Genomic DNA, 14,670 nt, shown 5'->3' on the forward strand with positions numbered 1-14,670 from the left:
AGGAGGTGGTACTGTTAGTGGAGATCTAGCGAACTCTCACTGCCCATAGAATCACTTTTAGCATTACAGAGCACAAATGCCTTGGATCAACCATAAAGGATAAGATAATAAAGTACAGTATGGAGAACAGCACTGTCCTTAATTTCTCTCTGGTTTCCATTTTGTGTGTAGGGAGAAAGGAGAATTGTATTTTTTTTAAACAAATTTCAGTTTATGAGTTTCAACTCATATTTGTGTTCTGATCAAACTGTTATCAGACCTCTCTAAAAAAAGTACATTTATTAACATAGCTCTGTAAGCCCTGTTGAACAAAGATTTTACATTTCCATTCAGACAAAAATGTTTTCTTTACAACTTCAATTTCATTTTTACATCAAAATCCTTTTTCTCTCAATTTCGCAATGTGGACATTTTACGAAGAGATCTTTGAGACCACAGCACAATGTACTCTAACCTAATATTTGCAAATATTCCAATAAAGCCACAAAATCTGAATTTAATACTACTCTGTTACACAACGAATCATTTAGCCTGACATCTCAATCTAAACTATTCTAACTTGTGCTAAGGGACTGTCATTTTATTGGATACAATAAAGGGCTTGATCAGAAGAAGGTCTACTACACCATTTGTTTCTAATCTCAATCCCTTTTGCACAAAGTTAAAGAACTGTAATCTGAACTAGCATTCTTTGAGTGCCCTCCTTTGATGCAGGGCAGACTTCTTTACAGACTGGACTAGATAGAATTACCAGCTTGTTGGTACCTGACCAACCTCTGCAGTAATGAAACCTTTGCAAATATCCCCTCTGCGTTGAGAACTTCTGACCCGCTTTTAATCAATCCCGAATTCCGCCACTTTCAAAATCATAAAGCTCTGCCATTCCACATGACAGTGACAAAAATAAATGTTTTGGCAAAGGCCTTCAGCTGCAGTCTCTCTGTGTGGTAGCTTTCTCAGAGTGAGAAGATGTACTGCAGACCATGAATAAAGATGAGTCCCTGGTGGTGGTTAACTTATAAGTTTTTTCATGCTTTTGGGGATCAGCTGGGGCCCTTACTACTTGAGATGATGGAGAGAGGTGGATCCTATTATTTCATTATTAATGAAAAAGGATAAGGACCCCTCTGCATGTGCTAGCTATCACCCTCTGCCTGCCCCTAATAAATCTGGACACTAAGGTATAGACCAAAGTAATTGCACAAAGACTCGAGACTTACATGTCTAAACTGAATTGTCATGATCAAACAGGATTTACAAGAATCCAGCTGATGACAGATAATAGCCACCTTCTCCTTCATATTATTCATATTACCACTGACAATAAATCTAAATCCATAATGCTTTCTTTAGATGCTGAAAAGACCTTTGGTTGCTTAGAATGGAAATCTGTGGATGATGTTAGAACATATGGGATTAGGGACTAATTTCACTGGATAGCAAAACCAAAATTAGAACTGGAACATGCTTGCGAGTCTCTTCAGTTACTTCATTTGTTCAAGATTCAAGATCCTACGTAGTTGAATCCAGTGCATCAATGTCAAAAGCAGACCGCTCATTGAAAGGAAATTCAGGAAATCAAGTGCCTGAGTACCTGTATATTTTTCATGCAGGATGGTCAAGGTTACCAAGTGTCAATGCATGTAGCTTAGGGAAAATATAGGATACATAAGAGAAAATTGGATTTTCTGTTGTGTTATATATTCTCTCACCCCAAAAAAAATCACAACAAAACTATGATATGACATATCTCACCTCCATCAAAGATTAAATCTTCTCTCCAGTCTTTGAATGCCAGCAACAGTTCAGTTGAGAGACATGAAAATGTAAACGCTAATTAACAGCCCATTCAAGCATTCAATCAAGTATAATTAAACCATAAAAAATTTACATTATGAAGTATTTTGTAGGGAAAATTAATTAATTTTTATTACAAAAAAGAATTCTATGTTCAATTGAATCATCTTAAATTGGATACAAATTAAGTCAGAAATAATATCTAGACTATTTGACTCATTTTAAATATAAAAAAGTAACTAAATAGCCAACAATTAAAACAAAGAAAATTTGATATTAAAACGATAAAATAGTTTCCAATGTTTCACTCTTTTAACAACGAACATGAACATCCCTTCCCCATATGTTTTACAATTTAAATTCAATTACAAGCCCATAATACACTTTTTTGTTTAACAAAAAGTTCTTGCTTTATTTTTTAGTTTCCTTAAATTAATTTCAAATGCAAATATCTATGTAAAGGACATTTGAACATTTAAGTGTTCTTCAGCATATTACTGAAGATGTTCAATTAAAGAGTTAGATGATGGGGATAATGCCGAGTCTGTGTCACACCACATTCCCATTCCTGACAGGCGACTGACATGAAACAAGACTGCCATCTGACTTCCAATAGTCAAAAAACTGTGCTGACTAACGGTCAGTTTTATTATTCTGTTCTTAGTCCTACCAGCTGAAATCTCTTAACGGGATGCTAGAGTTCCTCATGGAGTGTGAATAACCTTTCCTGAAAGACCTCCATCAAGAAAAGCAGTGGTTTAGACATGCTGCAATTACTGGTAAACACAGAGCAATAAACTCTTCCCAGGGAGAATGGAGGACAATGTGATTGTTCACTTCACATCCCCCATCATTAATAGTGTTCAGCTTCATTATTACCTTTCTTTCCAAGCAAATTAAATTATACCTCATTGAAAACCAACCTCATAAAACTATGGGATGCTTTTCTATGGTCCCTGCTTGCACCAAAAATTAGATCTCATTAAGGCAAAATTTCTTTTTTCTGTTGTACACCATTGGTGCACTGAAGTCCCCTTTCTCCAAAAGTAATAAATATTGTTTTCTTTCTAGCTTTTTAAATGAGTGATAAAAGACTATTTAAACCCCAGTACACTTGCTTAAGCCCCTCAACTCATTTATTTCTGCATGATTGTCAGGTTTGCTTGTATTATTGCAACTTTACAGCAGCAGCTGAAAGGAGACCCCAGTGAATGGGAAGTGGTATCACAGAGAAGCCAGTCTTATAAATATTTCAGATAAATATACCGTATAATGCTTTTCCAGAGACAAGCTGTCAGAACATCCTTTTCAAGGTACAATATATCTGCAGAATCTAACATGTCAGGCAACAGAAAGAGCTGCACACATTCAGTGACTGAAATATAAAGGATTATTTTATAACCCAAAATCCTAAATTCAGGGAAGATGCTAGTTATGTCCACATTTTTATAACACAAATGTGCAAAGAATGAAGTACCAGTAGCTTAAAATGAGCCCTCTACCAACCTTTTCAGCATGAACGGATGGAAACCTAACAGAAGGTTTTCCCAAAAGTTTCTTACATAAATGGAACTCTGAGTAAAGCCAAAAGCCTGTTTATGTTTTCAACAGCACCTACTGTACAAAAAAAAAGTGTACAAGGCTTCTCGTGAATTAGTGAATACGAATCTTGGATAATTGTTAATTCCTGTAACTGCAAGCAGTAAAGTCCAAAAATCTTTTGTTCCTGATTTTCTGATTCTCTAAGGATTTTGCCACAGCAAAAAGAAAATGATTGTCAATAGATGAATTAAAGTGATTTTGTAATACTTCTAAAATTCCTGATTTGAGAGATCAAAACTTCGGCATCCTTTATGTCTTACAAGTAACCTGCACTTGGCATTACGGAACACGTACACATATATAAGAACCAATTGTGATATCAATCTGACAATATATACACATTACTTTCTATTGATACATATACAGATACATACACTATGTGTATACATTTATGTGTCTGTGACAGAGAAAATGAAGTAGCTCAGTGGATAAGGAAAATCTAATGTTTGCGCATAACACCATGTAGTCTTCTAAGACTTAAACTAAATGTTAAGTCCATAGACTTGTACTTTTTCCCAAGTCTTTCTAGCCTGATAAAGCATGAGATCATTGGGACTAGACTGGTCTAAACTTTGTATCTCTTCATTCTTAGTCCAGTGATAGTAGATGTTAAAATGCATCTTAATATTCATCAGTAAGGCTTCTTATGTCAAACCGCTTTGTTCAAGGCTGGAACACACAGGATTCCAGGATAGGAAAGGGTGATGTTATAATTTGAAAGTTATTTATCATGGTTAAACATTCCGCATTATAGAGAGATTCAATACTGTTACCTACAGTAAGTGGATATGTCATCTTGGAAGGTCTTCTCTTTCAATAAACACATTTAAAACTTATTTACATGCCTTAAAATGTGTGCCACCCACCATAGATACTCTTGCAAATATGAGAAGACTGATAAAAATAAAATATTCTGCTGAAAGCCCCTGGCATCATGCCAAAACCTTCAAAGGCAGGTCACTCACTGAGGGTGGTTTCACACCTTTCAGTTAAAGGTACTTAATTTAAACTAGGAAACTGCTATCTTTTCTAAAACCAAGTGCACCCACATGAACTGTCTGGTAAAAACTGTCTCTAGCCAATTTACTGAGGTACTAAGAACGGCAAATATTTAAATGCATCAAAGCATTTAAGATGGAAAACCTTAGATTAACTTGTGTGAAATGCATAAGTTTTCCACAACATAACCTTGCTGTACTGGTCTTCTGGTACTGAGTATTAATAAGCCTCTAGGCTGAGACTCCCATGTGGCAAAACCCAGTCTAGACATCATGGGTTTGAGTCTCAGCTATGTCATTAACCGACTGTCACTCCCCAGGCAGCACAGTCACAGTTGGCTAAGCAGCACCAGGGCCTGGGAGGGCTTCAGTCAGCCAGGGTATTTTCACTTGCCTTGCAGCAGTGAATCCTTGGACTTGCTGGGCACCTGTGACCTTGAAAAGTATTTAGTGAGAAGTGTATCACACCAGTCGAAGTCTACATTCTGTGGGAAATAGCAAGACCGTGATTTACTCATTGTGATTCTAAGAGGTGGATCAAAATAATAATTGGTGTTACTCCACATTTGTTTTTAAGGAAACTGTAGGCTATTCAGGTTTCACCATAGTTGACTGACCATGAGTCAAATGTTAACAATTTTCAATGGGACAAAAATGAATTTTAAGAAAGTATTATCAGCACAGGTATGATCAGATCTCAATTAATCTTTCATAAATACATACATTGGTTAATGCTAAATAATAAAAAAAATTAGGCTATATAAAGTTTTCAAGTGTTGCTGAAAACTACAGATATAAAAAGGCCCTTTCAAGAATGCCTACCCATGGAGAGGTGTTACCTTCTTGTGGTCTGGCAGTATTTAACTATGAGCTAGAGCAGATCTATAGGACATTTCATATGACATTAAGGCTTCCCATGCTGATTTTTCTTAAGACATTGCTGTGAGAATAGTACCAATAACCCTTTATTTCCTTTCCTCTTAAAGATAGCATTCAGATTGTCCAGTAGCCCACCAGCAAGTGTATCGATAAGGAAAAATGCAGTCCCATTTCAGGATACAAGATACAAAACACCCGGCTTGAATTTAACTTTCCACTTCAGCCATTCTTCTCATGCTCTTCTAATAATTCATTTTTACTTTGTTAAACTTTTAAACAACATTTAAGGTGAGAGGCAGCCTGTTAAACTTGTACTGTTTCTAAGTACTGTATATCAGCAATTAATGTTAGATCTATAGCCACTGCCCTCTACTGGAATCACAAAGAATTTCCAACTGTGAATGCTCCCAAAAAGATGAAGACTGTTTCCACATGGTTAAAGTGCAACACATGAGGTTTTAAGACCTTAACATATTTCCCTGAGTGCTTTTAAACATTTTAACAGAATAAGCCAATGATCTGTTTCATACTCTTATGATCATTGATATCAAATGATGGTTTCAGCTTCTCAGGGAGACAGCAAGACAGTGTTAATTGTCAAAATCCTTTATCCTGCTCTTGTCATCAAAACTCTTTTTAATGTAGTCAGGACATTTGACCAGCATCAAACACTGTACACTAAATACTGAAATAGGTCTGGTAGCCAATAATGCTGATCACTCCATCATTAAAATTGATTAGCATTTCCTCGTGCAGTACTTGAATCTGAAGCACCTTATCTAATATGCAGCATAGCCCAGATATAAGATCAACAGGACTAGTTTTTAACAGGGCTCTTGTCCAGGCTCCTTTTAAAAATGCGTGGGTTTCATCTGGATCAGAGATGCAGTCTGGTACATAATGTTCTCTTTCATTATCTTGGTAATTGTGTGTAGGGCTCTCATGTTTACAGTCTTTCTGAGCTCTCTATTTTATTCTGATTCTGAACCTGAACAGCTGGGTGCAGTTCTAGCAGCATCAGCAGAGGCAGCATTGAACTTCAACAGTTCTAACATAACTGCACAATACAAAATATTCTATCCTGAAATCTCTTCTCAGGTTCTATGTACTCAGTTATATAAAGACATTTCCATTAACCAAGGACAGTGCCACTAAAAGGTGGAATTTTTAGAAAGTACTATAGATTCACATATACACCATAGATGAGAATGTCTGCAATCATGTCAGTGACTGTACCTTCCATTTTTGCACTACGGAGAACTTTGACAAGGATATTCAAGAGATACGAACTGATTGAAATATTGGAACACAAGAGTGATTCATGAATAAGAATGGAAACAATTCAGATCATGAGGTCACAAAATGACTACTAGTCACATACTAAATATGTTTAATACATAGCTGCCATATATGCATCAACAATTAGAAAAGGAATTGAAACATGTGAAAAGATCATCCGACATAATGCTATAGGACATTAATCAGGACTGCATTTTTTGCTGTGCATACTTTCATTCAATCATTAGGCCTTATTGTGTCTTCCACATACATGGTGAAGTGGCACATGATTCCTCTGGGGAAAAAAATGAAGAAAACTGCACACTACTGCAATCTAGATCTTGGTAATAATGTTCCAGACCTTTGCAGGTAAATTTTCTCCTTTCTTCAAAATACAGATCTTGAATCGTGGGGGATTAGCCTAAATTAAAACTAATGCTCTGTGCATTTGCAAGTTAACAAACAACTTTGAACTGTGCAAGAAACACTGGAAAAGACATACAATATAATATCAGATCAGAGAGAGTTTGTATCTTTTTGAGGGCATTGTGTTTCTTTTTAAATTTTATCTTTTACAAATCAAAACCCATCAGGTCATTACTTACCACTACACCAGAACATAAGGTGAAACTTTGAAAAAGCAGATGTAGATATAGAGAACTCTCTCAATCTTAATAACAAAGAATAATCAGTGGTCTTCTTTGTTGTAATATACTGTACCATAATGACATATCTTAATATACATACTTATAACACAAGCACGTATCTTAATACAAAGTGGAGGAATGAGTATCTCACTCTCACTGCAGAGTAATAGGCTATGACAGAAAACTGTACAAGGTTCCAAGTAATTTAGACAGTACTGTTTATCTTTAAATAAAGAAATGTCTTTAAAGAAATGTTTTGGCAAGTCAGCTAAGAAGCGGAATACAATATAGTATAACAAAACACTGCTAGTCAAATATCAATATAAACCTAGTAAAAGATATTTTGGTGACAGGATAAATTGAAAGAAGAAATATATGGCAAAGGGTGTGATGATACTTACAGTCTATAGGTTTAACACTGAATAACCTCTTGATTTTAAAAGTCAAATGTTCTTCTATGTAGAAATCAATGTCTGAAGTATATGTTTTGTTCAAGATGTGATTGATCAGTGTGCTAGAAAAAAACATTCATTGTCCTTATATCCCTTTTTTTTTTATCTTTCATGCATGCAAGAACTTTACCTAGTGGTGAGAATCCCTTAAGTGTTTTGTGATGGGACACAGAATGAAAACAATTTTCAACTGTTTAAAGGTCACAAATGAAAACATCTTCATCACAGGATAAATAGAAAGGCTGGTGAATATTTGGACATGAATGAGGAACCCTCTGTTTGGCAAAGTCAGGGAGGAGTCTGGAGCATATAAAAGAGCTTTCAGACAGACAACGGAAATGCTGATGAGAGACGGGTAGAGAGTGGAAGCTGTACTTCTGTGAATTGCCACTGCTGTCTGTTGTTTTTGTTCTTACTTTGTCGAAAACTTGTTTAATAAGGTTTGGGAAGTGCTGCCATTTGCCTCCTGGATAAAAGCAGAACCTGCACACAGCGCAGCACGCAGCAGTCAGTAGATTTCTGACACCAGATTTGAGGATGTTTATTTCATTCTGTTGAGACACGGCATATTTATTTAGTATGTAAAAGGAAGTAACTACTTATCAACTGCTGCACATCAGACTAATAGACAGCAATGACAATCACAGTTCAAATAAGTAAGCTGAAGCGTGTCTGGTGGAAGAAGTAAGACATACAGCTGAATACAGCATTAATTGCATTTGCATTAGAGCAGGATGTTTTGTGATCTGTTGTGGAGCTGCTCTTTATGGAAATTCTATTCAAAGTATTGAACTGAGCATTTCTGAAAAGGTCCTATTATTCCTAAGAATTCAATATTATTTGCATATTCATCAGGATTAAGAAGATTGCACAGCTTAGTTTTAAGTCAATTTGTATTACTCGCGAGATGCAAAAGAATGTACAAAAATATCAAAATCTATGATTAAAAAACTGAAAACCCTTGAAACTCCCATTTCATTAAAGCTACAAAATGTTTAACTTTAAACACAAATTCAGATAGTAATTTCCTGATGGCCTTTTCAGCAAAGGCTTAACTATCAAATCTAAATGTAATGTTTGTAGGTTTTATGTTGCAATATTCAGCTTCTTATTTTATTCTTCTACTTTCAAGAAATGTTTTGCTTGGCTGTCTGCAATCAAATTAAGGCACAAAATATTTTTGATTACTACAGTATATGATGGAAAATAAATCACTTCACGATAATTTTCTGCAATCAGTTAGAATCTCTTATTTGATAACATTTTCCATATAATGTTCATGAGGAAAGTTAACTGCAACTTTTATGACACTGTCCCATGCATGGAAGCAGTTTGACAATATTATTAAAGTGTATCACATTCATCAAGATTGCCTTCAGTGTACAAATTAAACATTTGTTTCAGAATAAGACAGTTAGCATCACTGTTTTGGATAACAAAAACATAATATTTTTAATTCAACAATAAACTAGACAAATGATCAGTAATCGCAAGAACAAAGGGGTCTCAAGGGTCAATTTAAAATATCTGCACACTAAATTGCTAATAATTAGTTTGATGTTAAATTCATAAATATCACAAAGGTCACAATAAAAAAATACTTCAGTTCTAAAGCAGGTGTATTTTGTCTTGTGACAGATTCTACAACAAATGCAAACCACAGGTAATAATTATAAAAACACAATTTAAATACCTCACATGGATCGAAGATGACAGATATTATTTATTACACAAAAGTATCTTTTCGTTTAAATAAAGTGTTTTAATTTCCAATTTGAATTAACATTGGGGAAGGGAGGGGCAGACTGAACCATTATATAACAGCATTATCATTCAGAGATGGATTTCACTTTTATTTGTTAATGTAACACCAACACCACAAACAAGAGGACAACATTTGGTCCATCTAGTTTATTTTGTGGCTAGAAAACGCAGGGTATTGGATTCAACAGGATGGCTAGGTGTCTTGTTACAGACTCCTACATCCTTTTATGTAAAGATGTGCTGTCTGTTCTGAGATTTAAATGCACTTCCACATGTTTTTCACAGTTCAAATGGCATATTTTGTTAATACCTTTTAAGATTTTGAATGCTGCACTTGAATCCTGTAGCCTTTTAGCCATCTCTGTTCAAGTTCAAAAAGATTCAACTGATTCCTTTAAGCATGGAAATTATCTAGTCACTCTTCTCTGGACTGATTCCAGCGAAGCAATATATTTTTCTGTAATCTGATGACCAAACTTTTAAACGAGAATTTAAACAATTTTAAACGAGAGTCCACTAGTGCATTGTACTGTTTCACGGTAACATCTTTTGATTTTAGTTTTACACTTTTAACTACATATCAATTTGCTTTTCTATTTTATTTTCACAATATCTAGAAGAACATTATGTTATCACAGAAAGCAAATTATTCTTCATCCCGCATGTATTGGTTTTATTTTTGATACCCACATGTATCAAAATACTGTGTTAAACTGCTGCGTCAAAGTGCTGTGTTAAAGATAAGATAGGGTACTTTCCAAAGATATGGAAGGGTTAAAACCCCTACACAGACCTTAAATTCTATAAATCATTGCTGTTTCAGGGGAGCAATACCATTTCGCTCCCACTGCTCAACTTTCCTCAGTGTCTCCTTGTGACCCCCCGCCTCTTGCATGAAAGGCATATTTCACCTTCGCGTGTGCCCAGATGAAAGAAAAATAATAAAAATGCAAAACAGTTTCTGGTTTAATCTGACAGTTTTTATGCAAATGAGGTAGTGTTCTCTGCTCTCAAAGGAATGCATGCTGCCATCCGAACATTTTAATAATTTACATAGGAAATAGTTGAAAATAAGCAGTGTACAAAAACATAATCAAATTACCCTAGTGTGAATAAGGAGTTCAAGGGGATTTAATACACATCGCAGCTGTTGTATGGTAGCCATGTGGAACAAGACAAATGAAAACCACGCCCTCTTGCCTTTGGTTGTCCTGCCATACAGGAGATCAAACACTTTGTGTTGGAGACCAAAAGGCAAGATGAAAACTCTGTCTGGAAAACGAAGCACTTCATTAACCTACTAGAACATTTCAATTCTACAGAAATGGAAACGGAGTCTGACTTTAAATTTAAAATGTCTGCTGCCTGATATGTTTGAATGAAAGACAAACAGTACAAGACTCATTAGGAGTCTCTCCCTTTTTTATTATGACATCAAGAAGGCAGTGAAAAAGGAGGCCATACAGTTTAACAAGCCAGGATTGTTAGTAGCCCAGGAACTTGCTTCCACACAATAGCAAACAGGTAATATTTTTTAGCTTTTTTGGCATTTTCAGAAGAATTGCCCAATTAAACAAAATATACTCAGTCTTCAAACATTCAAAATAACGCATTCTTCTCGGGATAGCCTTCTCCTGTGGGGTGGTATTTTATGTTTTGTGAAAACTGAATATGTGTGCGTTAAATCTATAATAAAAGAAAACATCCATCAAATTACATATATATCTACCAGCTGAGGAAGCAGTCTGTAACTTTTCCATCAGTACAGAAATAAAAGATGTAATAGTTTAGTCTGTTTTTTCATGTCTGTTTAACAACTTTTTTTTTCATATTTGCAGTCTCAAAAACATCTTTTATGGTGAATCGAGATTAAAAACCCTCCAAGTTGAGCTGCTCCTACTTTATTTTTTTGCTGTGATTATATCTACTACATGCAAATGTGAATACAGACTAAATTTGTCACCCAGCAAGAGCTTACTGAGAACTACAGGCTTTTAGGGGTGCCTCACACTGAAATGCAGTAAAAACAGTCATGTTTTGTGGAAAAAAGAGACCACTCATTTCCTCCCTCTCACCCAGCTCTATCAGCTTGCACCAGTCCCTTCTGTGTCTGCCTTGAAGGCAAAGTAATCCTGATGAAGATTAATGGAATCAGATTGGAAGTGACAGGTTTTAGACAAAAATCAGAATTGCCTCAGGCTGCATCCTCTCAGTTTAATTAGTCACTTAATGATCAGTAAAAATAAAAGCAAAATGACACCCTTATTAACAGTGTACCTGAATATTAATTCTCTCATCTATGCATGTTCTTCTGAATTTATGGAAGGCTTCTTATGAGAAACATAAATCATTACCAAATCCAGCTTACTGTGAATCAAAAACATTGTATACTTTAGTTGAGGGCCTTGCACTTCTAAAACCACACACTATCAAAGAGCAATGCATTCTGCATTGTTTTCCAAAGCTTGAGCCATCATAAACCACTGAGTAGCATTATCCTTTCTAATAACTAGTGACCGTCATCCTGACAAAAAAGAAACTATTCTCTTTAAAGGGCTGGAGGTCTTACTTGATTGAGTTTCTGAAATGGTCTTCTGCTGGGTTTTTCACGGTGCAGCTGTTCAGAAGCCACAAGTCAGCGTCAGATGGATTCTCTAGAGAAGGGGAGAAGACAGAAGTTATGCATTAGAAAAATCAGAGCTCACACCAGGAGCTGGCCCATTCCACACACCATAAATATTGTATTTCACTGCTTACTACAATTAATTGTGTCTCACACCCCCATACAAAATGACTCTGTTCAAGAAAGCCAAGATGCACTCCTAGGCTTCACAAACTCAAGGGGATTGGAAAGGACTCTGCTGAAATTATGCTGAAGAAGGGGTTGTCACACTGCGTAACAAATGTGTATATAAATACTAGGCCAAGATCCAGTTTACTGCTGTTTCCTATCCCTTCCTGCATGCTGAACTAAATATTTTAGTTACTATCCATTACCAAGCCTCACTGAAGCATTCAGGAACTACCCTACACTCCTTAAAACTAAACATAAAATGTCAGTCAACACTGTGCTTTAAGAGCAAGCTCCCTATTTCTAAGATAATAAAGAGTTTGCCAAAGTTCTGCTGACAAGTCCGGGCCGCCACAAGTACACCTCACACAAGAGCAGGCCCTAGTGCTATGTGGCAGTATCGGTTTTAGCTGAAAACAGAAGAGAGATAAAGGGAAAAAAGTGGTTGAAAATTCAGAACCCCCAAAGGAAAACATTTTGCAGAGATTTATTGGTGCAAAAAATAATATAATCCAACAATATTGGAAACATAAGCAGTTCTAATCAAGATTTTATTCACTAATGATTTGGAACTAAACTATCTGATAGCAGTTCAGGATATCAAGTAATTCCAAAAAACAGTTACTTTAAAAAAATATATAAATTGCCAATTGGAAGTCACCTTAATTGACTCTGAATCAGTCCAATACTTTTGCCATAATTTCTACTGCAGTAAAAACTCATGTCCTCTTACAATAATACAGAATAAAATTGAGTTGAAAGCAACAGGAAAGAAAAATAAATGAAGAAGGAGGCTTAGGTCTTTAAACCATTATCCAAGTGATTGAGCTACTGAAATACAAACACAGGGTTTCTCACTTTTGATACACAAATGTACAGTAAATAAGCAGAATTGAACTTGAACACTTTTCATTATAAAAAACAGATTTCTTCTAAAACTTCTAAAAGAGGGAAAAACAAATGACAAAAATGTTATATTGAACAACAAGCATTATTCTAGCTCAAAAGCTTTTTAAATGTATATTTGTGTCAAATGTTTAAGTGATAGATCTCATAATCACTGTTCACACCCCTTTGGACCAACTGACTTTATCTTTTGTTATGATGATTATTTCCTCCCCTTGATTACTTGAACCTCTGAAACATATCATTTAGCTGACCCAATTCAGTGGTCTCTGCTTGCAATATGAAAGCAGATGTTCTTTCATGGTTCCTCGGTAACTCAAAACAGCCAAAGGCAAATGCACTATGTTAAGTAAATACGAGATGTCATGATGAGACTCAATTGCAAAACCAAGCCCTTAAAATGTGGTCTTTCGTCATCGACTGGGCATTTCCCTTTGCACAGGATTGACAAGGCCTTCACCCATGCTAAAAACAGTCCTAAGAGCATCAGCCCCAGAATTTCTATACCTAGAACTGCATTCCACTGTGCTTCAGTCCTAACACTTTATTTCCAAAGTCATCCATCAAAACTTCTCCATTTTAAAGAATGACCTTTCAACTGGAACCTTTTGCCCAGACACACTAATCATCTCACACTGCCAAACACCTAATCCACAAAGCCTTCGTTTTTACAGTTCCCTTAAGCACATACAGCTGCCATCCATGCCAGGCAATTTTTGTTGCACCCAAGCTACTGTTCTTAGCTGCAAATACATAGCCAATAACACATACATGGCTCCTATGGCTATTTCAGGATCACCCAAAGGGCATCGCGTTTGCTCAGAAATCTCACTTATTGCATCTCTTAGAGAAAGCGTCCTGCAATTTAGATTGGCAAAACAGAAAGAAGACTGGCCAACTGTTATAGGGAACACATCACAGCAGTGAGGATCAAAGATCTCTTTAATCAGGTTAGTTTCCCATTTTATTTCTCCAGGCCATAATTACAGTGATCTTTCTGTCTTTATCATTTGACAGGAATTCAATGGGTCCCACACCAAAAATGGATCAGAAGACAAATTTCAGGAATCCCAGATCTCTGGCAGACTGCAGGTACATATCTTCAGGCCTCACAGCAAATTGTCCCAGTGGAAACAGTTTAGAAGCCTGGTGTAGATAGAGCCTCTGTTGTTTTTCAGTGTGCAGTTTATGTAGTGCTGTGTTTGAGACACAGAGAAACTGCTGTGAGTGTGGAACATGTAGAATAAGCTGAGCTGATTCTGACAGTGTGGCTGAGTCTTATAGAACTGGTTCCTTTGTATCTTTAATCTACTGTAGTGTGCTCTCCACAAGGGTGTAGCTCTTCTTAGCAATTATAGACACAGTGGCAGAGCAGCCTATGAAGGGGCTGGTATTACAGCGCAACTTCCAGCAGAAGCTACCAAAGCACCTCTTCTTGGTGTAAAGAGACACACAGGGTGATGAGCTTTTAAATATGTAGAATCTGCGTTAAAGTTGTTAGAGCACTTTGTTAATTTGGGATTTTGATTGGTATTTAAAGGGCTTGGCCAGTCATA

At 36.1% G+C, this 14,670-nt stretch overlaps 1 protein-coding gene across 1 annotated transcript in view; it reads right to left on the bottom strand.

Moving 5' to 3' along the window:
* Window positions 1–14,670, bottom strand: part of cdkal1 (CDKAL1 threonylcarbamoyladenosine tRNA methylthiotransferase) — a 406,686-nt gene that overhangs the window by 328,441 nt on the left and 63,575 nt on the right. Inside the window, exon 4 of the mRNA XM_088929462.1 lies at window positions 11,987–12,071. Coding sequence (XP_088785588.1) covers window positions 11,987–12,071 — 85 coding nt within the window. The remainder of the gene's footprint in view (window positions 1–11,986; window positions 12,072–14,670) is intronic.

The sequence above is a fragment of the Atractosteus spatula genome, chromosome 12, assembly GCF_055471065.1.
Source record: "Atractosteus spatula isolate fAtrSpa1 chromosome 12, fAtrSpa1.hap1, whole genome shotgun sequence".
In the NCBI taxonomy this organism is placed as follows: domain Eukaryota; kingdom Metazoa; phylum Chordata; class Actinopteri; order Semionotiformes; family Lepisosteidae; genus Atractosteus; species Atractosteus spatula.